The sequence below is a fragment of the Macaca mulatta genome, chromosome 20, assembly GCF_049350105.2.
Source record: "Macaca mulatta isolate MMU2019108-1 chromosome 20, T2T-MMU8v2.0, whole genome shotgun sequence".
Taxonomy (NCBI): Eukaryota; Metazoa; Chordata; class Mammalia; order Primates; family Cercopithecidae; genus Macaca; species Macaca mulatta.
Window position 1 is genome coordinate 84,959,699 of NC_133425.1, and position 24,464 is coordinate 84,984,162.

Consider the following 24,464-nt stretch of genomic DNA (forward strand, 5'->3'; position numbering starts at 1 on the left):
TGTTCTGGGTGCTCGGTTGGCCGCCTTCCTGCCACTGAGGAGGCCACGGAGGCCAGAGAGGACTTGCCGAACAGCGAAACGATTGGAACCTAAGGAGCTTCGGAAAAGGTGTCAGGATGGGGCTAGGCTCTCCTGAGGGCTGTGTGGCCTCAGAGTCTTGTTGAGCAGATCCTGCTCCCTGCTGCAGCGGGAATAAGAGCCGCCTGTGTCACACACCTGTGGATTAACACGCCTGGCTGACCCTCGCTGGAGAAGGGCTACATGTTTGTGATGAAAGCAGAAGTGTTTACTGTCGACCAAATCCAAGCTGTCATTTTACGTTTATTGGAAATTCTCTGGCCGGGTGCGGTGGCTCACACCTATAATCCCAGCAGTTGGGGAGGCCGAGGTGGGAGGATCACCTGAGCTCAGTCGTTTGAGACCAGCTTGGGCAACAGTGTGAGACCTCATCTTCTACTAAAATTTTAAAAATTAGCCAGGCGCAGTGGCGGGCACCTGTAGTCCCAGCTACTCGGGAGGCTGAGGTCGGAGGATCACTTGAGCCCAGGAGGTCGAGGCTGCAGTGAGCCCAGGTATGCTCATGGAGCCCTGTGGGTTTCTCCTGCAGTGCACCACCGCTGTCCAGCCTGGGTGACAGTGAGACCCCATCTCAAAAATAAAAAAGAGAAGAAAATGGGACACTGTTGACATGATCACAGAGCTTCTGAAGGAGCAGCGCTGGTCGTGATTCCGGATCGTCCTTCCGGGGCAGCTAGAGGAGCTGCTGGGAAGTGTTTCTCACAGTTTCCCAGGGCGCCCCGTGTTTCTAGTAGAAAACACAATTGGTAATTAAGTATTGGAAGTAGATAGTTTCTAATAATTAGACACTCTGAGAACATAAATTTGCTCTCTGAGGCCGGGCGCGGGGGCTCACACCTGTAATCCCAGCACTTTGGGAGGCCGAGGCAGGTGAATCACGAGGTCAGGAGATTGGGACCATCCTGGCTAACACAGTGAAATCCCGTCTCTACTAAAAGTACAAAAAATTAGCCGGGCGTCGTGGCGGGCGCCTGTAGTCCCAGCTACTCGGGAGGCTGAGGCAGGAGAATGGCGTGAACCCGGGAGGCGGAGCTTGCAGTGAGCTGAAATCACCACTGCACTCCAGCCTGGGCGACAGAGCAAGACTCTGTCTCAAAAATAATAATAATAATAATAGTAATAAAATACAGGCCGGGCGCAGTGGCTCACGCTTGTAATCCCAGCACTTTGGGAGGCCGAGGCGGGCGTATCACGACGTCAGGAGATCGAGACCACGGTGAAACCCCATCTCTACTAAAAATACAAAAATTAGCTGGGCAACGTGGCGGCGCCTGTAGTCCCAGCTACTCAGGAGGCTGAGGCAGGAGAATGGCGTGAACCTGGGAGGCGGAGGCTGCAGTGAGCCAAGGTCAGGATCGTGCCACTGTAGTCCAGCCTGGGCCACAGAGAGAGACTGTCTCAAAAATATATATATATATAGTAATACAAAATTTGCTCTCTGAAATAAGCAGTGGGCTTTATGTAATTGCCTTTGTGAATGGGAGCTTGAGGTATTAGATGCACAATTAGAATCGATTGTAACAAGACACAGTGATATCTAAAATATACCTTCATATTTTCGAAGCAATTATTTTGCCAAACCTTTTCAGTAGGTTGCATTTTGTGTTTTTAAGCTGATTGAAAAATTGTTTGAATTCATCTACAATGATGGTTGAAAAGAAAGGTGGTACATGGGACGTGCCCAGGCCTGGCTTTGATGCCAGCATGGAGTCCCCAGACAGTGCGGGAGGAACAGAACTGTGAATCTCAAGCACACGTGAACCTCTTGTCCCCACTGCTGGGTCCGTGGCGTTGTGTCCACAGGTGCAGGTATTTTGGAGATGGTGTTGTCCCCGCTGCTGGGTCCGTGGCGCTGTGTCCACAGGTGCAGGTATTTTGGAGATGGTGTTGTCCCCGCTGCTGGGTCCGTGGCACTGTGTCCACAGGTGCAGGTATTTTGGAGATGGTGTTGTCCCCGCTGCTGGGTCCGTGGCGCTGTGTCCACAGGTGCAGGTATTTTGGAGATGGTGAGACCGAGTGGACTTCCCATCTGAGGGTTTGGCCCTCGGACTCACCTTTGTGTCCTTGTCCCAGCCCTGCCTGTGTCTGGTCTCGGCGCTTGCTCTGAGCAGGTGCGTGTAATGAGGTCGAGTTCCTTGTGCACAGACAGGTAGGAGTACTGGTAACCAGTTGAAGCTTTGGTTTGAGAGATTTGGACCCGTCTTGGGGGGAGCTCCCCATGGAGAGGTTTGCTGTAGACACTGGCTGTGCACGGGTGACGGCACAGGTCTGTCGCTGGCCTCGCCAGGCGGCGCTCCTGCTCCTGGTGTAAAGCAGAGGTGCCGCAGGCTGTAGGGACCTGGGCCCGTGGGTGAGTGAGATCCTGTAGGAAAGCACCGTAGACAAAGCGCGTCACCCACACCCTCCCCAGAGCTGGAGGAGAGACTTACCTGCCTGGGGGGTTGAAGGAAGACTGGCTTGGCCTGGGATGGTCACTGCTGGGAGCCCGCCTGGCTGCGGGACTGCTTCCCACCTGGGCCCTGGGCTGCGGGAAGTGACCCCTGCAGGCATGTTGCCCAGTGGCCATCCTGGCTGTCCTTTTCCCCACCATGCCCTCCTCAGAGGCATCTCCCTGGCTTCCCTGCCTGGCGCTGTTTGCCACGCCTCCTTGCAGGCCCCCATGAAGGGTGAGTGAGCACCCGCTGCTCCAGATCTCCTCTGCGCTGGCCCCAGGCTGGACTTGAGTCGGTCTCCTGCTGCCTGCGGGGTGCACCTGTCCACCTCCCCTCGAGGTATCCCAGTGTCTCGAAAACAGGGACCGAGTGTCTTTTCTATCCTCTTGAGAGCTGAGTGTGCTGCCGCCTTGTCTTCAGTAGGGTGTTAATAACTGAGGAAGGTGATGTGGAAGAATTTACCTGATACTTCTTATAAAGAGTTGGTCTTTGGGAAAATTCTAGAGCCAAGTGGTCTGGAGTATATGCCTTTAGACTGAACAGTGTATCTGAGGATATTTTTAAGTTCTGTTTTCCGTCTGGGTGTGGTGGCTCACACCTGTAGTCCCAGCTCTTTGGGAGGCCGAGGTGGGCGGATCGTCTGAGGTCAGGAGTTTGAGACCAGCCTGGCCAACATGATGAAACCCCGTCTCTACTAGAAATACAGAAATTAGCCAGGCGTGGTGGCGGGTGCCTGTCATCCCAGCTACTCGGGAGGCTGAGGCAGGAGAATGTGTGACAAGAGTGAAAGTCCGTCTCAAAACACAAACAAAAACAAAGTTCTATTTTCAGATGTTGTGATAAATAACCTACAGCTTTCTGTTAAATGTTACTCATTCTGATGAGTGAAAAGTTCAGAATGGTTGTTGGTAGGGAGTCTTCAGTGGGATTGGGAAGATACTATTTCTTGAGGCAGGTTGTGGTAAAAGATATTTGTTTTAATTGTTTTTAATAATTTACGTATATGTTTTCATATTAAGTATTTGGTCAGACTCCAAGCGACTGGATTCATGGCCATTGTGAGCGTGCAGTTTGCAGTGGGAGAGCTCGCTGTGTCTATGGCGGCTCCGATGGCCTGGCACGGTCGTTTGTTTTTTGAGACAGGGTCTTGCTCTGTCACCCAGGTTGGAGTGCGGTGGCGCAATCATGGCTCACTGCAACTTCGACCTCCCGCCTCAGCCTCCCGAGTAGCTGGGACCACAGGCGTGCACCGTTGGGCCCGGCTCTGAGTGTTTGGATTTAGAAATGGTTTCCTCTTGTCTCAGGCGGGAACCACTCCGGCTCGTCGCTGAAGTGACCTCAGCAAATGAGGTGTTGGTGATCTCGAACAGCACACCATTAGTCTTTGTCTCTGATAACTTCAGGGAAAAATTGGCGAAAGTGCAGGATCTTTCGTGCAAGATGCTGCCCCTCCCACTCCAGTTGAGCTTTCCCGAAGAAGCTCTGGATGTCGCCCCTGTCTGACGCTCACATGTGTGTTTCTCCCCTTTGCTTCTCTGCCGGGTCAGAGGATAGGAGACGTCGTGAGCGGGACGACCAGATGTACCGAGAGCGGCTGCGCACCTTGCTGGTCATTGCAGTTGTCATGAGCCTCCTGAATGCTCTCAGCACCGGTGGAGGCAGCATTTCCTGGAACGACTTTGTCCACGAGATGCTGGCCAAGGGTGAGGTGCAGCGTGTCCAGGTGGTGCCTGAGAGCGACATGGTGGAAGTCTACCTGCACCCTGGAGCCGTGGTGTTTGGGCGGCCTGTGAGTGAGGATGTGGGTGGCCTGTGAGGGTGTAGGCGCCTGTGAGTGAGGATGTGGGCACCTGTGAGTGAGGATGTGGGTGCCTGTGAGTGAGGGTGTGGGCGCCTGTGAGCGAGGGTGTAGGCGCCTGTGAGTGAGGATGTGGGTGGCCTGTGAGGATGTAGGCGCCTGTGAGTGAGGATGTGGGTGCCTGTGAGTGAGGATGTGGGTGCCTGTGAGCGAGGGTGTAGGCGCCTGTGAGTGAGGATGTGGGTGCCTGTGAGTGAGGATGTGGGTGCCTGTGAGTGAGGATGTGGGTGGCCTGTGAGGGTGTAGGCGCCTGTGAGTGAGGATGTGGGTGCCTGTGAGTGAGGATGTAGGTGGCCTGTGAGGATGTAGGCGCCTGTGAGTGAGGATGTGGGTGCCTGTGAGTGAGGATGTGGGTGGCCTGTGAGGGTGTAGGCGCCTGTGAGTGAGGGTGTGGGCGCCTGTGAGTGAGGGTGTGGGCGCCTGTGAGGGTGTGGGCGCCTGTGAGCGAGGGTGTAGGCGCCTGTGAGTGAGGATGTGGGCGCCTATGAGTGAGGGTGTAGGCGCTTGTGAGTGACGGTGTGGGTGCCTGTGAGGATGTGGGCGCCTATGAGGGTGTGGGTGCTTGTGAGCGAGGGTGTGGGCGCCTGTGAGCGAGGGTGTGGGCGCCTGTGAGCGAGGGTGTGGGCGCCTGTGAGCGAGGGTGTGGGCGCCTGTGAGCGAGGGTGTGGGTGCAGGCTGGCAGCCTGTGAGTGAGGGTGTGGGTGCCTTTGAGTGAGGGTGTGGGCACAGGCCGTTGCCATTCTTTTGGATACCTGCAGTTGAGGGCATGCTTCCTTCTCATGCTGGGCCCTCAGTCTACTGATTTAGATTTATTTGGTTGTCTTTGTTTTTTTTTTGTTTTAGTTTTTTTGTTTGTTTGTTTGGGACAATCTCACTCTGTTGCCCAGGCTGAAGTGCAGTGATGTGATCTCCACTCACTGCAACATCTGCCTCCCGAGTTCAAGTGATTTCCCTGCCTCAGCCTCTCGGGTAGCTGGGATTACAGGCGTGCACCACCACACCTGGCTAATTTTTGTATTTTTAGTAGAGATGGGGTTTCTCCATGTAGGGCTAGGCTGGTCTCGAACTCCTGACCTCAGGTGATCTGCCCACCTTGACCTCCCAAAGTGCTGGGATTACAGGCATGAGCCTTCATGCCCAGCCAGATCTGGTAACTTTAGATTCCAAGAGTGTATCAGAATCTGTGCTTGGAGCGTTTTAATCCTGGACAGTGTGTGGACCAGTGATTAGGAAAGTGGTCTGGGGTTGGTGTGTCCCAGCCCAGGGTCTGGAAATGACCGTGGCCTCCACCAAAGCTTCTGCCCCTTTGCTGGGTTACGCAGGATTCAGGACGCTTTTTCCTTCTCTTTTTTTTTTTTTTTTTTTTTCTTTTGAGACAGTCTCCCTCTGTTGCCCAGGCTGAGATGCAGTAGTGTGTGATGTTGGCTCACTGCAGCCTTGACCTCCTGGGCTTGGCTGATCCTCCCACCTCAGTCTACCCTGTAGCTGGGCTTGCAGGCGTGCACCACCACACCTGGCTAATTTTTAAATTTTTTGGTTTTTTTGGAGAGGAGGTCTTCCTATATTGCCCAGGCTGGTCTTGAACTCCTGGCCTCAAGCGATCCTCACACCTTGACCTTCCAAAGTGCCTGATGACAGGCGTCAGCCACCACGCCCGGCCCTGTCTTGCTGGTTTTAAGAACAGGAAACCCTGGTTTTTTTTTTGTTGTTTTGTTTTGTTTTGTTTTGTTTTTTTTGAGACGGAGCCTCGCTCTGTCGCCCAGGCTGGAGTGCAGTGGCGCGATCTCGGCTCACTGTAAGCTCCGCCTCCCGGGTTCACGCCATTCTCCTGCCTCAGCCTCCCGAGTAGCTGGGACTACAGGCGCCCACAACCGCGCCCGGCTAATTTTTTGTATTTTTAGTAGAGACGGGGTTTCACCGTGGTCTCGATCTCCTGACCTTGTGATCCGCCCGCCTCGGCCTCCCAAAGTGCTGGGATTACAGGCGTGAGCCACCGCGCCCGGCCTGAAACCCTGTTTTTAAACACACCATGGCTAAGTGCAGAGGGTGGTGCTCATTCCGGTAAATCCTTTGATGGAGGCCTGATTATTTCAGCCTGGGAGGTTATTTTAATCTACAGCACTATGCTCGGTTCTGGACAAGTCACCTGATAAAACAGCTGCCTTCCAGAGAAAATGCTCAGAATTCTGTCTTAGCAGTTTGAGGTGTGAGTGAGGGAGCAGCAGGTGCCACCTCCACCCCGATCCCTGTCCTCTGCTGGAGTCCCCAGTTAGCCTCCAGGCGAGTCCTGCACGTCCGTCCTTGTTCTCCCTTTGGGCTGTTGCCGTCCAGCCGTGCTGAAACCTGAGCTAAACGTGTGGAGTTTCCTTAGGAAAACGCTGCGTTTGGAGGATCACGTGCTGGGGAGACAGACCTGTCGGTGTCCTGGTGTGAGGGATGAACAGTCTCGGGGTTTGTGGTTAAACACGAGCCCTCTGTGGCCGCGGTTTCCTAAAACATCTGGTTTTGGCCACAGTCTTAATTGTGCCATCCTCAGTCCCGCGCTGCAGCCTCGCCGGCCTCTGGGGGAGGCTCCTGTCGTGTCTACAGGCATAGCTGAGTCCGAGGCACACATCAGACGTGGGGCCGTGAGCTAACATGCGGACACCCCTCCGTTTCTCAGTTTTCCTATGAGTGGAAAATAGAAAGTCTATCTGTTGAAATTTTATTTCTCAAATTGTGGTTGAGGAAACTAAAACTTTTCAGACTTGGAAGTACAGATGCTCCTTGAATTAGGATATTTTCAGCTTCCCAGGGGCTCACTGGGAGGTGGCCCCATCGTAGGTCAAGGAGCTTAGTCTGCCTATTGCTTTCACGTCGTTGTGAAGTGGAAAGACCGTAAGTGGAACCGTCGTACGTTAGGAATCACCTCTAGTTTCTGAATGGCGTCCTCTTCACAATGTGCTGAGGCTGTCGTTAGCGTGAGATCCAGGCAGGCTCCCTGTCGTTAGCGTGAGTTCCAGGCAGGCTCTGTCCTTAGCGTGAGTTCCAGGCAGGCTCCCTGTCCTTAGCGTGAGTTCCAGGCAGCCTCCCTGTCGTTAGCGTGAGTTCCAGGCAGGCTCTGTCCTTAGCGTGAGTTCCAGGCAGGCTCCCTGTCCTTAGCGTGAGTTCCAGGCAGCCTCCCTGTCGTTAGCGTGAGTTCCAGGCAGGCTCCCTGTCCTTAGCGTGAGTTCCAGGCAGGCGCCCTTTCGTTAGCGTGAGTTCCAGGCAGGCTCCCTGTCCTTAGCGTGAGTTCCAGGCAGGCTCCCTGTCCTTAGCGTGAGTTCCAGGCAGGCTCCCTGTCCTTAGCGTGAGTTCCAGGCAGGCTCCCTGTCCTTAGCGTGAGTTCCAGGCAGGCTCCCTGTCCTTAGCGTGAGTTCCAGGCAGGCTCCCTGTCCTTAGCGTGAGTTCCAGGCAGGCTCCCTGTCCTTAGCGTGAGTTCCAGGCAGGCTCCGTGTCGTTAGCGTGAGTTCCAGGCAGCCTCCCTGTCGTTAGCGTGAGTTCCAGGCAGCCTCCCTGTCGTTAGCGTGAGTTCCAGGCAGCCTCCCTGTCGTTAGCGTGAGTTCCAGGCAGGCTCGCTGTCCTTAGCGTGAGTTCCAGGCAGCCTCCCTGTCGTTAGCGTGAGTTCCAGGCAGGCTCCGTGTCGTTAGCGTGAGTTCCAGGCAGGCTCCGTGTCGTTAGCGTGAGTTCCAGGCAGGCTCCCTGTCCTTAGCGTGAGTTCCAGGCAGGCTCGCTGTCCTTAGCGTGAGTTCCAGGCAGGCTCCCTGTCCTTAGCGTGAGTTCCAGGCAGGCGCCCTTTCGTTAGCGTGAGTTCCAGGCAGGCTCCCTGTCCTTAGCGTGAGTTCCAGGCAGGCTCCCTGTCCTTAGCGTGAGTTCCAGGCAGCCTCCCTGTCCTTAGCGTGAGTTCCAGTCAGCCTCCCTGTCCTTAGCGTGAGTTCCAGGCAGGCTCCCTGTCGTTAGCGTGAGTTCCAGGCAGCCTCCCTGTCGTTAGCGTGAGTTCCAGGCAGCCTCCCTGTCGTTAGCGTGAGTTCCAGGCAGCCTCCCTGTCGTTAGCGTGAGTTCCAGGCAGCCTCCCTGTCGTTAGCGTGAGTTCCAGGCAGCCTCCCTGTCGTTAGCGTGAGTTCCAGGCAGCCTCCCTGTCGTTAGCGTGAGTTCCAGGCAGCCTCCCTGTCGTTAGCGTGAGTTCCAGGCAGCCTCCCTGTCGTTAGCGTGAGTTCCAGGCAGCCTCCCTGTCCTTAGCGTGAGTTCCAGGCAGCCTCCCTGTCCTTAGCGTGAGTTCCAGGCAGCCTCCCTGTCCTTAGCGTGAGTTCCAGGCAGCCTCCCTGTCCTTAGCGTGAGTTCCAGGCAGCCTCCCTGTCGTTAGCGTGAGTTCCAGGCAGCCTCCCTGTCGTTAGCGTGAGTTCCAGGCAGCCTCCCTGTCGTTAGCGTGAGTTCCAGGCAGCCTCCCTGTCGTTAGCGTGAGTTCCAGGCAGGCTCCCTGTCCTTAGCGTGAGTTCCAGGCAGGCTCCCTGTCCTTAGCGTGAGTTCCAGGCAGGCTCCCTGTCCTTAGCGTGAGTTCCAGGCAGGCTCCCTGTCCTTAGCGTGAGTTCCAGGCAGGCTCCCTGTCCTTAGCGTGAGTTCCAGGCAGCCTCCCTGTCCTTAGCGTGAGTTCCAGGCAGGCTCCCTGTCCTTAGCGTGAGTTCCAGGCAGGCTCCCTGTCCTTAGCGTGAGTTCCAGGCAGGCTCCCTGTCCTTAGCGTGAGTTCCAGGCAGGCGCTCTGTCCTTAGCGTGAGTTCCAGGCAGGCGCTCTGTCCTTAGCGTGAGTTCCAGGCAGGGGCTCTGTCCTTAGCGTGAGTTCCAGGCAGGCGCTCTGTGAACCGTGGGGTTGCTGCCCGTCTGTCCCTGCAGGTCTCTCATGGTCCGGTCTCTTTTCTACCCCCCAGCGACTAGCCTTGATGTACCGAATGCAGGTTGCAAATATTGACAAGTTTGAAGAAAAGCTTCGAGCAGCTGAAGATGAGCTGAATATCGAGGCCAAGGACAGGATCCCGGTTTCCTACAGGCGAACAGGATTCTTTGGAAAGTATGTGGGACGTGTTTGTTGACGCTTGAACTAAACCTCACTTGGCTTTGTAGTGTGAGAAACAGATTGCAAACAAAAATCTCAACTGTCTTTGCCTACAGTTAACTAGACTTTTTTTGTGGGAGGGTTAAATAAATATAGAAGTGAATGATGCACTGCCAGGAAATTTGGAAATGTAGTCGTCCCTGGGTATCCATGGGGGCTGGTTCTAGGACCTCCCAAGGATATCAACACCACAGGATGCCTGAGCCCCTGACATGAAACGCCGGAGTCCTTGCGTGTAACCTGAGAACATCCTCTGATGGGCTTCAGATCATCTGTAGGTTGCTAATAATACCCAATGCCCTGTGAATACCATTTCAATCATTGTTACACTTTATTGTTCAGGCAATGATGACAAAAATGTGTTTGTACATGTTCAGTACAGATGCACGTTTTCCCCACGTATTTTCATTCTGTGCTTGGTTGATCCTGTAGAGGTGGAACCCGTGGCTATGGAGGCCAACTGTGTGCAAGTCTGTTGGAGTTTGTTTAGTCACTTTCTTCAGTTGTCTGGCGCTTCTGAATTCACATTCTTGTTTAATGTTCACTGACTGTGCTCTTTGATGGAGGCTTCCCAAGTGGTCAGACTGAGTGTGCCGGTGCCGGAGATGCCTGGTGACAAGCCAGCCTCGTGACAATAGCAGTGCTCAGGTTTTTCTGTTTTCGGTACATTTTGTTTTCAGAAGTAAGCGATCAGTTTCAGTTAGCAAGGCAAGATAAGCCTAGCAATAAAAAAGAGAGTCAAGGAGTACCTTGATAATGTCTTGGGGTTGCTGTCTTCTCCATATAGGAAAATGGAACGGGAAAGGTGTAGACACGGGAATGTGAAACTCTCATTTCAGTGTTGAGAGGGAAACAGACCAGGTGGGAGCTAAGGGCAGTTAAGAACCATGGACCCTGACAGGTTCCGTAATAGGAGCAAATGAGGGGCCAATGGGTGCCAAAACCAGAGAGGTTTATTGTTGACTTGTAATCTCTGAAGATGTAGAATGCCAGTGACTGGCAAGTACTCCCTTGATCAAAATGCACCTCTAGCCGGGTGCGGTGGCTCTGCCTGTAATCCCAGCACTTTGGAAGGCTGAGGCAGGGAGGATCTCTTGAGCCCACGAGTTCGAGACCAGCCTGGGCAGCATGGAGAACCCCATCTCTACAGGGGAAAAAAAAAAAAGACGCACCTCTAATTCTGTAACTCAGCAGCTCCTGGAAGATCGCTGCTCTGAGGCTGTGCTTCTCACGTCTTCGTGGGCTGATGATGTACAGAAGATGGAGGGTTGGGGTAGGCCCGGGGCAGCCCCTCCTTCAGTATGAGGGCGAAAGTCCTGGGATTTGCTTTTTTTTTTTTTCCTTTTCAGACAGGATCTCTGTCGCCGAGGCTGGAGTGCAGTGGCACAGTCTCGGCTCATTGCAGCCTTGACCTCCCACAGTCAGGTGATTCTCCCACCTCAGCCTCCTGAGTAGCTGGGACTACAGATGCACGCCACCACATCCAGCTAAGTTTTTTTGTATTTTTAGTCGAGACAGTGTTCGTTTGTTATTTTTTTCTTTTTGAGATGAAGTCTTGCTCTGTAGCCCAGGCTGGAGTGCAGTGGCACGATCTTGACTCAGTGCAACCTCCACCTCCTGGGTTCAGGCGATTCTCCTGCCTTCGCCATCCGAGTAGCTGGGATTACAGGCGCACGCCACCACGCCCGGCTAATTTTTGTATTTTTTTAGTAGAGATGGGGTTTCACCATGTTGGCCAGACTGATCTCGAATTTCTGACCTTGTGATCCACTCGCCACAGCCTCCCAAAGTGCTGGGATTACAGGCGTGAGCCACCATGCCTGGCCTGAGATTTGCTTTTTACTGCTAGGCCGATTTTGCCTGCCTGATTGAAACTGATCACTTACTTTTGAAAACAAAATATACTGAAAATAGAAAAACCAGAATGTTGTTATTGTCACAGGGCTGGCTAGATCACTGGGTATCTCCAGCATTTGCACACTCAGTCGGACCATTTGGGAAACTTTCATGTCAGAGCACAGTCAGCGAGAACGAGACAAGAGAACCCATTTCCACAACCGTTTTAATCTGTGCATCGGTCCCACAGGTAGGGACTCCTCGTCTCGTCTTGGAAGCGTTGCCAGCGGTGGTTCTGACTTGGAAACGTGTCTGTCACGTGACACTCTCTGAGCCTGTGCCTGCCTCTCTTTCTTCCGGCAGCGCCCTGTACTCCGTGGGGATGACAGCGGTGGGCCTGGCCATCCTGTGGTGTGTTTTCCGTCTGGCCGGAATGACTGGCAGGGAAGGTGGATTCAGTGCTTTTGTAAGTTCTGTCAGTCAGAGCCCTCTGAACTCTTTTTCTGCTTTGTGTTTGCTGTGAGCTGCATGATAAACACGCAGGGCACACCCGTGGCAGAGGCAGCCTGAAGCCACAGCGAGGCAGCAGCTCCCCTTCCCTTCCCACGGGCTGGCTGTAAGGCGTGTAGTAACCAGTGTTGCCTGAGGGCCTCTTACCCTAACTCTGGGGTGCCTGAGCCATGTGAGATGACAGGGCAATTGAATCTGCATTTTTCTTTTCTTTTTTTTTTTTTTTGAGACGGAGCTTCGCCTTTGTTGTCCAGGCTGGAGTGCATTGGCGTGATCTCAGCTCACCACAGCCTTTGCCTCGCGGGTTCAGGCAGTTCTCCTGCCTCAGCCTCCCGAGTTGCTGGGATTACAGGCATGTGCCTCCACGCCCGGCTAATTTTGTATTTTTAGTAGAGACAGAGTTTCAGCGTGTTGGTCAGGCTGGTCTCGAACTCCCGACCTCAGGTGATCCACCTCGGCCTCCCAAAGTGCTGGGTTTATAGGCGTGAGCCACTGCACCCGGCCTTTCTTTTCTTTCTTTTTTTTTTTTTTTTTTTTTTGAGACAGAGTCTCGCTCTGTTGCCTAGGCTGGAGTGCAGTGGCGTGATCTCTGCTCACTGAAACCTCCGCCCCCTGGGTTCATGCAATCCTCCTAACTCAGCCTCCTGAGTAGCTGGGACTGCAGGTGTGGGCCACCATGCCTGGCTAATTTTTGTATTTTTATAGAGATAGGGTTTCACCATGTTGGCCAGGCCGGTCTTGAACTACTGAGCTTGGGTGATCTGCCTGCCTCGGCCTCCCAACGTGCTGGAGCCACCAACCCGGCCAAATCTGCATTTTTTTTTTATGATCACCAAAGACTGTTTTCCCCTTTATTTCCAACTAGCGAAGAATCTGAGGAATTTTAAAGGTTGTCTTTTTTATTTATTTATTTATTTATTTATTTTTCCTGAGACTGAGTCTCGCTTTGTCACCCAGGCTGGAGTGCAGTGGCACGATCTTGGCTCACTGCAAGCTCCGCCTCCCGGGTTCACACCATTCTCCTGCCTCAGCCTCCTGAGTAGCTGGGACTACAGGCGCCCGCCACCTCGCCCGGCTAGTTTTTTGTATTTTTTTAGTAGAGACGGGGTTTCACCGTGTTAGCCAGGATGGTCTCGATCTCCTGACCTCGTGATCCGCCCGCCTCGGCCTCCCAGAGTGCTGGGATTACAGGCGTGAGCCATCACACCTGGCCAATTTATTTATTTATTTTGAGACAGTCTTGCTCTGTCTTTCAGGCTGGAGTGCAGTGGCGCGATCTCGGCTCACTGCAAGCTCCGCCTCCCAGGTTCTCGCCATTCTTCCGCCTCAGCCTCCCGAGTAGCTGGGACTACAGGCGCCCACCATCACACCCGGCTAATTTTTTGTATTTTTAGTGGAGACGGGATTTCACCGTAGCCAGGATGGTCTCAATCTCCTGACCTCGTGATCTGCCTGCCTTGGCCTCCCAAAGTGCTGGGATTATAGGCATGAGCCACCTCACATGGCCAGGTTGTCTTTAAAAGAACAACCTTAGGCCAGGTACAGTGGGTCACACCTGAAATCTCAGCACTTTGGGAGGCAAAAGTGGGTGGATCACCTGACGTCAGGTGTTCGAGACCAGCCTGACCAACATGAAGAAACCCTGTCTCTCCTTAAAAAAAAAAAAAAAATTAGCCGGGTGTGGTGGCAGGCTCCTATAATCCCAGCTACTCGGGAGGCTGAGGCAGGAGAATCTCTTGAACCTGGGAGGTGGAGGTTGTGGTGAGCCGAGATCACGTCACTGCACTCCAGCCTGGGCAACAGAGCGAGACTCCATCTCAAAAAAAAAAAAAAAAGAATGCTGGCACGGGTGGCTCACGCCTGTAATCCCAACACTTAGGGAGGCCAAGGCGGGTGGATCACCTGAGGTCAGGAGTTCGACACCAGCCTGGCCAACATCGTGAAACCCCATCCCTACTAAAAATACAAAATACAAAAATTAGCCAGGAGTAGTGGCGGACGCCTGTAATCCCAGCTGCTGGGGAGGTTGAGGCAGGAGAATGGCGTGAACCTGGGAGGCGGAGCTTGCAGTGAGCCGAGATCACACCACTGCCCTCCAGCCTAGGAGACAGAGCAAGCCTCTGTCTCAAAAAAAAAAAAAAAAAAAAAAAAAAAAAAAAACAACCTTAATACACTTGAGAAACCTTATCTTGCGGCGTTTATCATGGAGTGCACGCTCCTTGTGTGGCACCCCCTCCCTTTGGCTTTGGGCCTGGGGAGTTACCAGCAGGGAGGAAGCAGGGCCCACACTGTCCCACCTTGTTTCCACTTAGGCCTGGTGGTGGCGCCTGTGGTCCCGGGCACTCAGGAGGCTGAGGTGGGAGGATCGTTTGAACCCAGGAGGTCGAGGTTGCAGTGAGCTGAGATCCTGTCACAGTGCTCCAGTTTGGGTGACAGAGTGAGACCTTATCTCAAAAAGAAACAAAAAGGGGGTTTATGCAAAAGATGTTAAATTAGTTTGTGTGGAAGGTTGTTCTTTTTGTTTGTTTTTTGTTTTTTTGAGATAGTCTCACTGTTACCAGGCTGGAGTGCAGTGGTGTGATCTTGGCTCACTTGAGGGTCAACTTTCCAGGCTCAGGTGATTCTCCTACCTCAGCTTCCTGAGTAGCTGGGATTACAGGCGCGCACCCCTACACCCGGCTAATTTGGGGATAATTTGTTTTTCTATTTTTTGAGATGGAGTTTTGCTTTTGTCCCCCAGGCTGGAGTGCAGTGGCGTAATCTCAGCTCACTACAACCTCTGCCTTGTGGGTTCAAGCGATTCTCCTGCATCAGCCTCCCTAGTAGCTAGGATTACAGGCTCCCACCACTGCACCCAGCTAATTTTTGTATTTTTAGTAGAGACAGGATTTTACCATGTCGGCCAGGATGGTCTCCAACTCCTGACATCAGGTGATCCACCTGCCTCGGCCTCCCAAAGTGCTGGGATTACAGGTGTGAGTCACCGCACCTGACCAGGAATAATTTTTTTTTTTTTTTTGAGACGGAGCCTCGCTCAGTCGCCCAGGCTGGAGTGCAGTGGTGTGATTTCAGCTCACTGCAAACTCCGCGTCCCAGGTTCACACCATTGTCCTGCCTCAGCCTCCTGAGTAGCTGGGACTACAGGCGTCCGCCACCAGGCCTGGCTAATTTTTTTTTTTATTTTTAGTGGAGACGGGGTTTCACCGTCTTAGCCGGGATGGTCTCAATCTTCTGACCTCATGATCCGCCCGTCTCGGCCTTCCAAAGTGCTGGGATCACAGGCGTGAACCACCATGCCCGGCCAGGAATAATTTTTTTTTCTTTTTTTTTTTTTTTTGAGGCGGAGTCTTCACTCTGTCGCCCAGGATGGAGTGCAGTGGCACCATCTCGGCTCACTGCAAGCTCCGCCTCCCAGGTTCGCGCCATTCTCCTGCCTCAGCCTCCCGAGTAGCTGGGACTACAGGCGCCCGCCACCGCGCCCGGCTAATTTTTTGTATTTTAGTAGAGACGGGGTTTCACCGTGTTAGCCAGGATGGTCTCGATCTCCTGACCTCGTGATCCGCCCGCCTCGGCCTCCCAAAGTGCTGGGATTACAGGCGTGAGCCACCGCGCCCGGCCCAGGAATAATTTTTTTAAGGCAACTTGCTAGACAATTTTCTTACTAATTAATGACATGAAACATTTCCCTTCTGTGCCTGAAGACCGACCCATGAGCCTTGTCAGTCTGACACAAGTGGAGCCTTGGGATCCTGGGATGGAGACGTGGGGCTGGCGTGGCTGAGGTGTGTGGGTGAGCTCTTGCGTTGTGCTACTGATTTCCTCACTTGGCACAGCTCCTTGCGCTTTGTTCTTTCTGCACAGAATCAGCTTAAAATGGCTCGTTTCACGATTGTGGATGGGAAGACGGGGAAAGGAGTCAGCTTCAAAGACGTGGCAGGAATGCACGAAGCCAAACAGGAGGTCCGCGAGTTTGTGGATTATCTGAAGGTGAGAGCAGCACAGACCAGGAGGGAGGAGTGGGCAGACACCAGCCTTCCTTCTCTCCCAGAAGGACTCCTGTGGGACCTGGAATTCCATTGATTATGTGTCACGGGTTGGTGGTGACCTCTACGTGTCCCATGGAGACGCCAGGCAGGTGCTGGTGCCTGTTCAACCAGCAGCACAAGCCCCTTGCACATGGTTCAGCCAAGCGGAGACTGCCAAGGCCCATGCCTACTGTGCCATTTCCATCCTGGGCCCTTCATCCTTTGCAGAGGTCTGTGCTTTTTCCAGAACCCCATAAACCCCGTAGCCAGTTGGTGGCAGCACATGAGCTGCCTTTCATGTGCATTACTTAAACATTCCCTCTGCAGGCCTGGTGCAGTGGGTCACACCCATAGTCCTAGCACTTTGAGGGGCTGAGGCAGGGGAAGTGCTTGAGCCTAGGATTAGGACAGCCTGGGCAACAGGGAGACCCTGTCTCTGCAAAAAATTTTTTTATTTAATTAATTTTTTTTTTGAGACAGAGTCTCACTTTGTCACTCAGACTGGAGTGCAGTGGCACAATCTTGGTTCGCTGCAACCTCCAACTCCCCCAGTTCAAGTGATTCTCCTGCCTCAGCCTCCCGAGTAGCTGGGATCATAGGCACCCACCACCGTGCATGGCTAATTTTTGTATTTTTAGTAGAGACGGGGTTTCTCCATTTTGGCCAGCCTGGTCTCGAACTCCTGATCTCAGGCTATCTGCCCGCCTCGGCCTCCCAAAATGCTGGGATTAGAGGTGTGAGCTGCTGCGCCCGGCCTGCAAAAAATCTTTAAAAGTAGCTGGCTATGGTGCCACATGCCTGTGTAGTCCCAGCTACTTGAGAGGCTGAGGTGAGAGGATGGCTTGAACCTAGGACGTTGAGGCTGCAGGGCTGCAGTGAGCTCTCATGGCACCCACTGCATTCCAGCCTGCATGACCCAGAGAGACCTTACCTCAAAAAAAAAACAAAACAGTGAAACCCCACGTGGTTAGTGTCACATCATCTGCTGCCGTCCAGAGCCCAGAGCGCTTCCTCCAGCTTGGCGCCAAGGTCCCAAAGGGCGCACTGCTGCTCGGTCCCCCCGGCTGTGGGAAGACGCTGCTGGCCAAGGCGGTGGCCACGGAGGCTCAGGTGCCCTTCCTGGCGATGGCCGGCCCAGAGTTCGTGGAGGTCATTGGAGGTAGGTGCTGTGGTTGGGGGCTGTGGGTGGACTTGGCTGACCACTTGGCTCCTTTCACATGTCCTTCCTCTGGTGGCTGGTCTGAAAGGGAAACAGGTGGGCCGGGGAGTAGGGAAGGAAAGCAAGGTCTGGGTTAGAGGAGGCGTTTTGTCTGCGGAGCATGTGGTGTTTGCTTCAAAGCCGCTGTCACTTGTGGCCTGGGGGGGCCAGCACGGTGCGTGTGAACCCTGAGGGGTGGCCAGGGGCCCCCACGAGCAGCTGCCGTGTGTCTGTTTGCAGGGGATGGGGCTGGTAGCTTTAGTTGTCCTTTGTGTAGAACTTTGTCTGGCCCGGGTACGGGAGGAGACTTTGTTTTTTATTATCTGCCCATTTCCTGGTTCTCTCTGTGTCCCCTCAGGCCTCGGCGCTGCCCGCGTGCGAAGCCTCTTCAAGGAAGCCCGAGCCCGGGCCCCCTGCATCGTCTACATCGATGAGATTGACGCGGTGGGCAAGAAGCGCTCCACCACCATGTCCGGGTTCTCCAACACGGAGGAGGAGCAGACGCTCAACCAGCTTCTGGTAGAAATGGACGGTCAGTGCTCGTGCACCCCACACCCCCATTGCACCATCAGAGAAGGTTTTCTGATGTCTTTCAGAATAGGTTGTGGCGAGCCAAGATCGCACCACTGCACTCCGGCCTAGGTGACAGAGTGAGACTCCGTCTCAAGAAAAAAAAAAAAGAAATACAGCTTTTAGACCCAGCACAGTGGCTCACGCCTATATAATCCCAGCACTTTGGGAGGCCAAGACAGGCAGACCACGGAGGTCCGGATTTTATGAACAGCCTGGCCAACATGCTGAAACCCCATTTCTACAAAAATACAAAAATCAGCCGGGCATGATGGCGGGTGCCTGTAATCCCCGCTGCTCTGCAGCATCGCTTGAACCCGGAAGGTGGAGGTTGCAGTGAGCCGAGATCTCACCATTGCACTCCAGCCTGGGTGAGAGAGGGAGACTCCATCTCAAAAAAAAAAAAAAGCACAACTTTTAATTTAAAAAACGTCAAGGCAATAGTAAAAAAGATAAGTAGGAATAGAAGCGGTATGTCAGATGTAATCTTTTTATTTTTTTGAGATGGAGTCTCACTCTTGTTGCCCAGGGTGAAGTACATGTCACGATCTCGGCTCACTGCAACCTCCGCCTCCCAGGTTCAAGCGATTCTCCTGCCTCAGTCTCCCAAGTAGCTGGGATTACAGGCACGTGCCACCACACCCGGCTAATTTTTGTATTTTTAGTGGAGACGAGGTTGGCCAGGCTGGTCTTCAACTCTTGACCTGAGGCGGTCGGCCTGCCGCAGCTTCCCAAAGTGCTGAGATTACAGGCATGAGCCTCGGCACCCAGCCTTTTTTTGCATTATTACTGTTTTTTAGGGGCTTTCCAGCAAAACCCAGAAAGACCGCTAGGCAGGTTCTGGAGCAGCTGGTGCCGCTCCTGTCTTTAGGTCTGTAATGGGTCGGTCTGAGTGCGCCGCTCCTGTCTTTAGGTCTGTAATGGGTCGGTCTGAGTGCGCCGCTCCTGTCTTTAGGTCTGTAATGGGTCGTCAGAGTGCGCGCTCCTGTCTTTAGGTCTGTAATGGGTCGTCAGAGTGCGCGCTCCTGTCTTTAGGTCTGTAATGGGTCGTCAGAGTGCGCGCTCCTGTCTTTAGGTCTGTAATGGGTCGGTCTGACTGCGCCGCTCCTGTCTTTAGGTCTGTAATGGGTCGTCAGAGTGCGCGCTCCTGTCTTTAGGTCTGTAATGGGTCGTCAGAGTGCGCGCTCCTGTCTTTAGGTCTGTAATGGGTCTGTGTGATTGTGCCGCCACGCCTCTCCCTGTGCCCCCCGAGAAGGTGAGACTCTGGTTAGAGGGCCCAGCAGAGCATCAGCGCGCTGCACTGCGGGGAGGGAGGCGCCCCACATGTTGTGACCCCTTGAAGATGACTTCTGGTCTGGCTTTGACAATTTTTTTTTTTAAATGGAGCTGACCCAGTAAAGGTGACCTGGAACTATTTTTCTCCTGAGCTACTTTTGCAAGATTATTATTATTTTTTTTAATGTGGATATTGTTGTGGTAAAATATACAGATAGCCAAGCTTGGCGGTGCCCGTGTTCCCGGCTGTTTGGGAGGCGGAGGCAGAAGGAGTGCTGGAGCCCGAGCTCGGTGGTGTACTGTGCGATGGTCTTGCCTGTGAACAGCCTCTGCACTGCAGCCTGGATAACACAGCGAGACCCTGTCTCGACAAAACAATTAAAAAAATACATTCACATAAATTTACCATTTTAATCATTCTGAAGTTCATCGGCATTAAGTACATTCGCCTGTTGAGCAACCACCACCACCGTGTGTCTCCAGAACTTTCTCTTCAAACCAAAAACCTGGCCCCATTGAGCCCTCCCCATTGTCCATCCTCAGCCCCTTGCAGCCTGTGTCCCGCTGTCTGTCTCTGAGTGACTGTCGTAGGGACCTCATAGAACTGGAGTCCTGCGGTGTCTGTCCTTTGCTCTCCGCCTTCTTTCACGCACATAACATCTCCAGGGGCCGTCAGTGCTGGGCACGTGTCAGGATTTCCTTCCTCCTTGAGGCTGAACAATGCTGCCTGGTGTGTAGAGGCTGCCTCTTGTTTATTCGCCGTCGGTGGACACGTGGGCTGTTGTGAATTGGGCTGTGTTTACATAAGTACAAGCATCTTTTGGAAGTCTCTGCTTTGTAGGGTTTATTTTTAATCAGAATTCTAGTTACGTTTTAGGTATCGTAGATGAGGGAGACTTTTTTTCCCCGAGTGATCTGGCTCCAAGAGAACTGTTGACTTGCTGTTTTCTTTGTTGCCTGTGGCTGCTTGGAGTCGTGTGTCTTAGCGCCTGCACAGCCCAGTTCTGACCACTCAGCTAAGGGGGAACTTGCTTCACCTCTCATTGCGAAATCCCTTTAGACTTACAGAAGCGTTGCCCCGGTGGTCAGAGTGCTCTTTTTTTTTTTTGAGACGGAGTCTCGCTGAGTCGCCCAGGCTGGAGTGCAGTGATGTGATCTCCACTCGCTGCAAGCTCCGCCTCCCGGGTTCACGCCGTTCGCCTGCCTCAGCCTCCCGAGTAGCTGGGCTACAGGCGCCCACCACCACGCCCGGCTAATTTTTGTATTTTCAGTAGAGCGGGGTTTCACCGTGTTAGCCAGGGTGGTCTCGATCACCCGACCTTGTGATCCGCCCACCTCGGCCTCCCAAAGTGCTGGGATTACAGGCGTGAGCCCCGCGCCCGGTCAATCGGAGTGTTCTTTGATGCCTTCCTGCGAGCTCCCCAAAGGCTGACCGTGACGTACGTGGTCTGCAGGTTTGGACCAGGCCACAGTGTCCATGACTGCCCCCGAGACCCATCCACGGGTACTTGCGAGCCCCAGGCCACGGCGTCTGTGACTGTCCCCCAGACCCATCCATGGTGCTTCCGCTCCCCGACGTGGATGTTCGGTCTCCTCGGTCTCTCCCCGTCCTGTGTCATTTCTTGGTCTTGTTTTCTGAGGCAGGGTCTTGCTGTGTTGCCCAGGTTGGTCTTGAACTCCTTGACTCAAGTGATCCTCCTGCCTCAGCCTCCCGAGTAGCTGGGATTACAGGCGGACTCCACTGTTTCTTGGTGTTTGTCTTTGGTGACTGTGACACTCTGCACAGGCCAGTGACGTTCAGGAATGTCAGTCTCTGGAGCTGTGACATGTCCTCAGGGTCAGGTCGAGCAGTGCATTTGGCCGGATCAGTGCAGCAGTGCTGTGTGCCTTGCGGTTTACAGTGTCACTGCACCTGTCGCTGGTGGTGGACTCTGCTGAGGGCTTTGGCCCTGGGCTGGCGTGCATCTCTTCTGGGTGCCCCGCGTGCCCTGTGCTGGTGCCCGTCTCTCCTGTGTGCCCTGTGTTCCCCGTGCTGGCACGTGTTTCTCCTGGGTGCCCGCGTTCCCCTTGCTGGCGCCCATTTCTTCTGGGTGCCCCGAGTGCCCTGGGCTGGTGCCCGTCTCTCCTGGGTGCCCTGCGTTCCCGTCTGCCTCTGGGCTGCTGTGAAGTCAGATGGACTGATGCCCACAGAAGTGCTCTGTAGGCTCTGAAAGCTCCGAGGGTAGAGGATGAAAGTGAGATTCCCAACAGTGTCCGGGACTCAGCGGCGTTGCTGCGGCATTTGCGGAGAATGCTTCACCCTCTCCTGCTGCTTGTCCCCCGTGTCTGCAGTCGTCTCTCAGCGTGCTTGTTCAGGAACTAATGCGTGAGCAACCGAGACCTGAACGGCCGCCTTCTGCACACGCAGCAAGTGGTCATGGGAGTCGAGTTTTCAGAGAACAGAGTGTCTTCAGAGACGTGGGCTGAGCAGTTCAGATTCTGTGACGTCTGAAGTGTCATGAAGGAAAGACACCTCAGAGATGGGTCCTTGGGAGGCTCTGCTGGGGCAGCTGGCCCTGCCCCTCAAGTGGAGATCACCATGCGTGTCAGAGGCCTCTGGAGCCTCCAGGCTCGCCGCACTGCTTCTCTGCGGAGCATCTTTATGTGGCCTCTTTGGTGCTGTGTGGCCTTTGATGTGGCCCTGACCATTGCTTCTCGGGGCTGCTCAAGGACGGGTGGGTGGTTTGGGTTTTGAAGAAATCTGCAGGACACCTTGGGTTCTGGCCACAGAGTCTTAGGACTCTCTACAGTTTGGGTGAGGCGGGTGGCTGTGCCGTGCGGGCACGGCGTGAACACCGAGGTCTTCGTCCTGTGAGTCTGCGGCCTTCTCCGCGTTGACCAGGTGCCCTTCCAGGGGACCATGAGGAGGCTCAGAGGAGAGACCCCCGCCCGCTCCTGCCTCACGGAGCCCGCAGGGCCGAGGGCAATGTCGCCCGCTCCTGCCTCACGGAGCCCGCAGGACCACCGAGGGCAGTGCCGCCCGCTCCTGCTTCACGGAGCCCACAGGCAGAGGGCAGTGCCGCCCGCTCCTGCCTCACCGAACCCGCAGGGCCGAGGGCAATGTCGCCCGCTCCTGCCTCACGGAGCCCGCAGGACCACCGAGGGCAGTGCCGCCCGCTCCTGCTTCACGGAGCCCACAGGCAGAGGGCAGTGCCACCCGCTCCTGCCTCACGGAGCCCGCAGGACCACCGAGGACAGTGCCGCCCGCTCCTGCCTCACGGAGCCCGCAGGACCACCGAGGGCAGTGCCGCCCGCTCCTGCCTCACGGAGCCCACAGGCAGAGGGCAGTGCCGCCCGCTCCTGCCTCACGGAGCCCGCAGGACCACCGAGGGCAGTGCCGCCCGCTCCTGCCTCACGGAGCCCGCAGGACCACCGAGGGCAGTGCCGCCCGCTCCTGCCTCACGGAGCCCGCAGGACCACCGAGGGCAGTGCCGCCCGCTCCTGCCTCACGGAGCCCACAGGCAGAGGGCAATGTCGCCCGCTCCTGCCTCACGGAGCCCACAGGCAGAGGGCAATGCCGCCCACTCCTGCCTCACGGAGCCCACAGGCAGAGGGCAATGCCGCCCGCTCCTGCCTCACGGAGCCCACAGGCAGAGGGCAATGCCGCCCGCTCCTGCCTCACGGAGCCCGCAGGACCACCGAGGGCAGTGCCGCCCGCTCCTGCCTCACGGAGCCCGCAGGACCACCGAGGGCAGTGCCGCCCGCTCCTGCCTCACGGAGCCCGCAGGACCACCGAGGGCAGTGCCGCCCGCTCCTGCCTCACGGAGCCCGCAGGACCACCGAGGGCAGTGCCGCCCGCTCCTGCCTCACGGAGCCCGCGGGACCACCGAGGGCAGTGCCGCCCGCTCCTGCCTCACGGAGCCCGCGGGACCACCGAGGGCAGTGCCGCCCGCTCCTGCCTCACGGAGCCCGCGGGACCACCGAGGGCAGTGCCGCCCGCTCCTGCCTCACGGAGCCCGCGGGACCACCGAGGGCAGTGCCGCCCGCTCCTGCCTCACGGAGCCCGCGGGACCACCGAGGGCAGTGCCGCCCGCTCCTGCCTCACGGAGCCCGCGGGACCACCGAGGGCAGTGCCGCCCGCTCCTGCCTCACGGAGCCCGCGGGACCACCGAGGGCAGTGCCGCCCGCTCTGCTGGGTTTGCCTTTTGCCCTGAAGACAGAGACACCTTTTTGAGTGACTGGAGCCCAAAGGCAAGCGTCTGTCAAACGACCTTTTCCACATAACCCCTCTGTGCTGTCATGAGAAGAGCTGCTTCCGCCCCGGATTTGCTGAGGCCGGGAATCCGCTGACTGAAGGCCTCTTGTTGAGTTGTGCCAGCTCTGAACGAGTCTCTTTATGCCCAGCCACAGCTGTGCGCTCAGCCCCCCCGAGGCCCCCGGCCAGGCTTTGGTGCTTCTGTTCGTGGCAGTGCGCGGGATGGGGCAGATGCGGAGCCGGTCGTGGGAAAATCTCGCTGGGGAAGAGAAAAGCCCCAGCCTTGTTGGTTATGTCAGCCGGTCCATGGCGGTGTCCTGTGGACCCCAGACCCCCCTGGGAAGGGCGTAAGTCAGAGAGCACTGGAGGCTCCACCGGCTGTGGACGTCCAGGTCCCGGCTCCTGTGCTAGAAAGCAGTGATGGGAGCGTCAGCACTGACCACACGCGGGAGCCGCGGACGCCTAGCATTTCACAGAGGCCTCCCTTCGACATAGTCATCCCCTGGTGGCGGAAGCTGAGGTGACGGCCCCTCACGTGCAGCCACACACGGGAAAGGCTACTGTAAACATTTTATGCTTCGACTTTATTTTCTGCAGAGACAGGGTCTCGCTCTGTCGCCCAGGCTGCAGTGCAGTGGCGCGATCTCAGCTCACTGCAAGCTCCGCCTCTCGGGTTCACGCCATTCTCCTGCCTCAGCCTCCCAAGTAGCTGGGACTGCAGGCGCCCGCCACCACGCCCGGCGAATTTTTTATATTTTTAGTAGAGACGGGGTTTCACCGTGTTAGCCAGGCTGGTCTCAATCTCCTGACCTCATGATCTGCCTGCCTTGGCCTCCCAAAGTGCTGGGATTACAGGCCTGAGCCACCGTACCCGGCCCTGGCTGCTGTTTTTCTTTGAGACCAGTGTTCCTATTACTTTTCCCATTTTTTTCACTGTTTATACAGTCTCAGAATTCTGTATCCACAGCCCTGGCCTCTGCAAGGAAGGCACTCCACAACACTGAGCAGTAAAGCAGGCCTTCCTAACAGCTCTGGAGGGGCCAGCTGGGGTCCCAGTCCCCGCCCTCCCCAGCCTCTTGTTCCCAGGGTCATAGTGAGACAAAGCACTTGTGCTCTCTGCTGCCTGTTTTGTTTCTGAGTTTATTTTAAAAGTAATTGTCTTGGCTGAGCGTGGTGGCTCAAGCCTGTACTCCCAACACTTTGGGAGGCTGAGGCGGGCGGATCACAAGGTCAGGGGTTCGAGACCAGCCTGGCCAACATGGTGAAACCCCGTGTCTACTAAAAATACAAAAATTAGCCAGGCTCGGTGGCAGGCGCCTGTAA

General features: G+C 55.2%; 1 protein-coding gene across 15 annotated transcripts in view; it reads left to right on the forward strand.

Annotated features, from left to right (window-relative positions):
* SPG7 (SPG7 matrix AAA peptidase subunit, paraplegin) overlaps positions 1-24,464 on the forward strand; it is a 55,912-nt gene that overhangs the window by 11,607 nt on the left and 19,841 nt on the right. For 13 of the 15 annotated variants that reach the window (XR_013412118.1, XR_013412117.1, XR_013412114.1 and 10 more), the window contains 6 exons: positions 4,058-4,299; positions 9,309-9,448; positions 11,693-11,795; positions 15,701-15,826; positions 16,861-17,023; positions 17,421-17,594. Coding sequence is in view for 11 of the 15 variants with exons in the window: in XM_077986811.1 (XP_077842937.1) it covers positions 4,058-4,299; positions 9,309-9,448; positions 11,693-11,795; positions 15,701-15,826; positions 16,861-17,023; positions 17,421-17,594 (948 nt within the window). In the remaining 4 variants the exon portion in view is untranslated. Of the gene's footprint in view, positions 1-4,057; positions 4,300-9,308; positions 9,449-11,692; positions 11,796-15,700; positions 15,827-16,860; positions 17,024-17,420; positions 17,640-21,762; positions 23,136-24,464 lie in introns of those variants that run through there. The other 2 variants (XM_077986805.1, XM_077986806.1) reach the window with 2 other exon arrangements.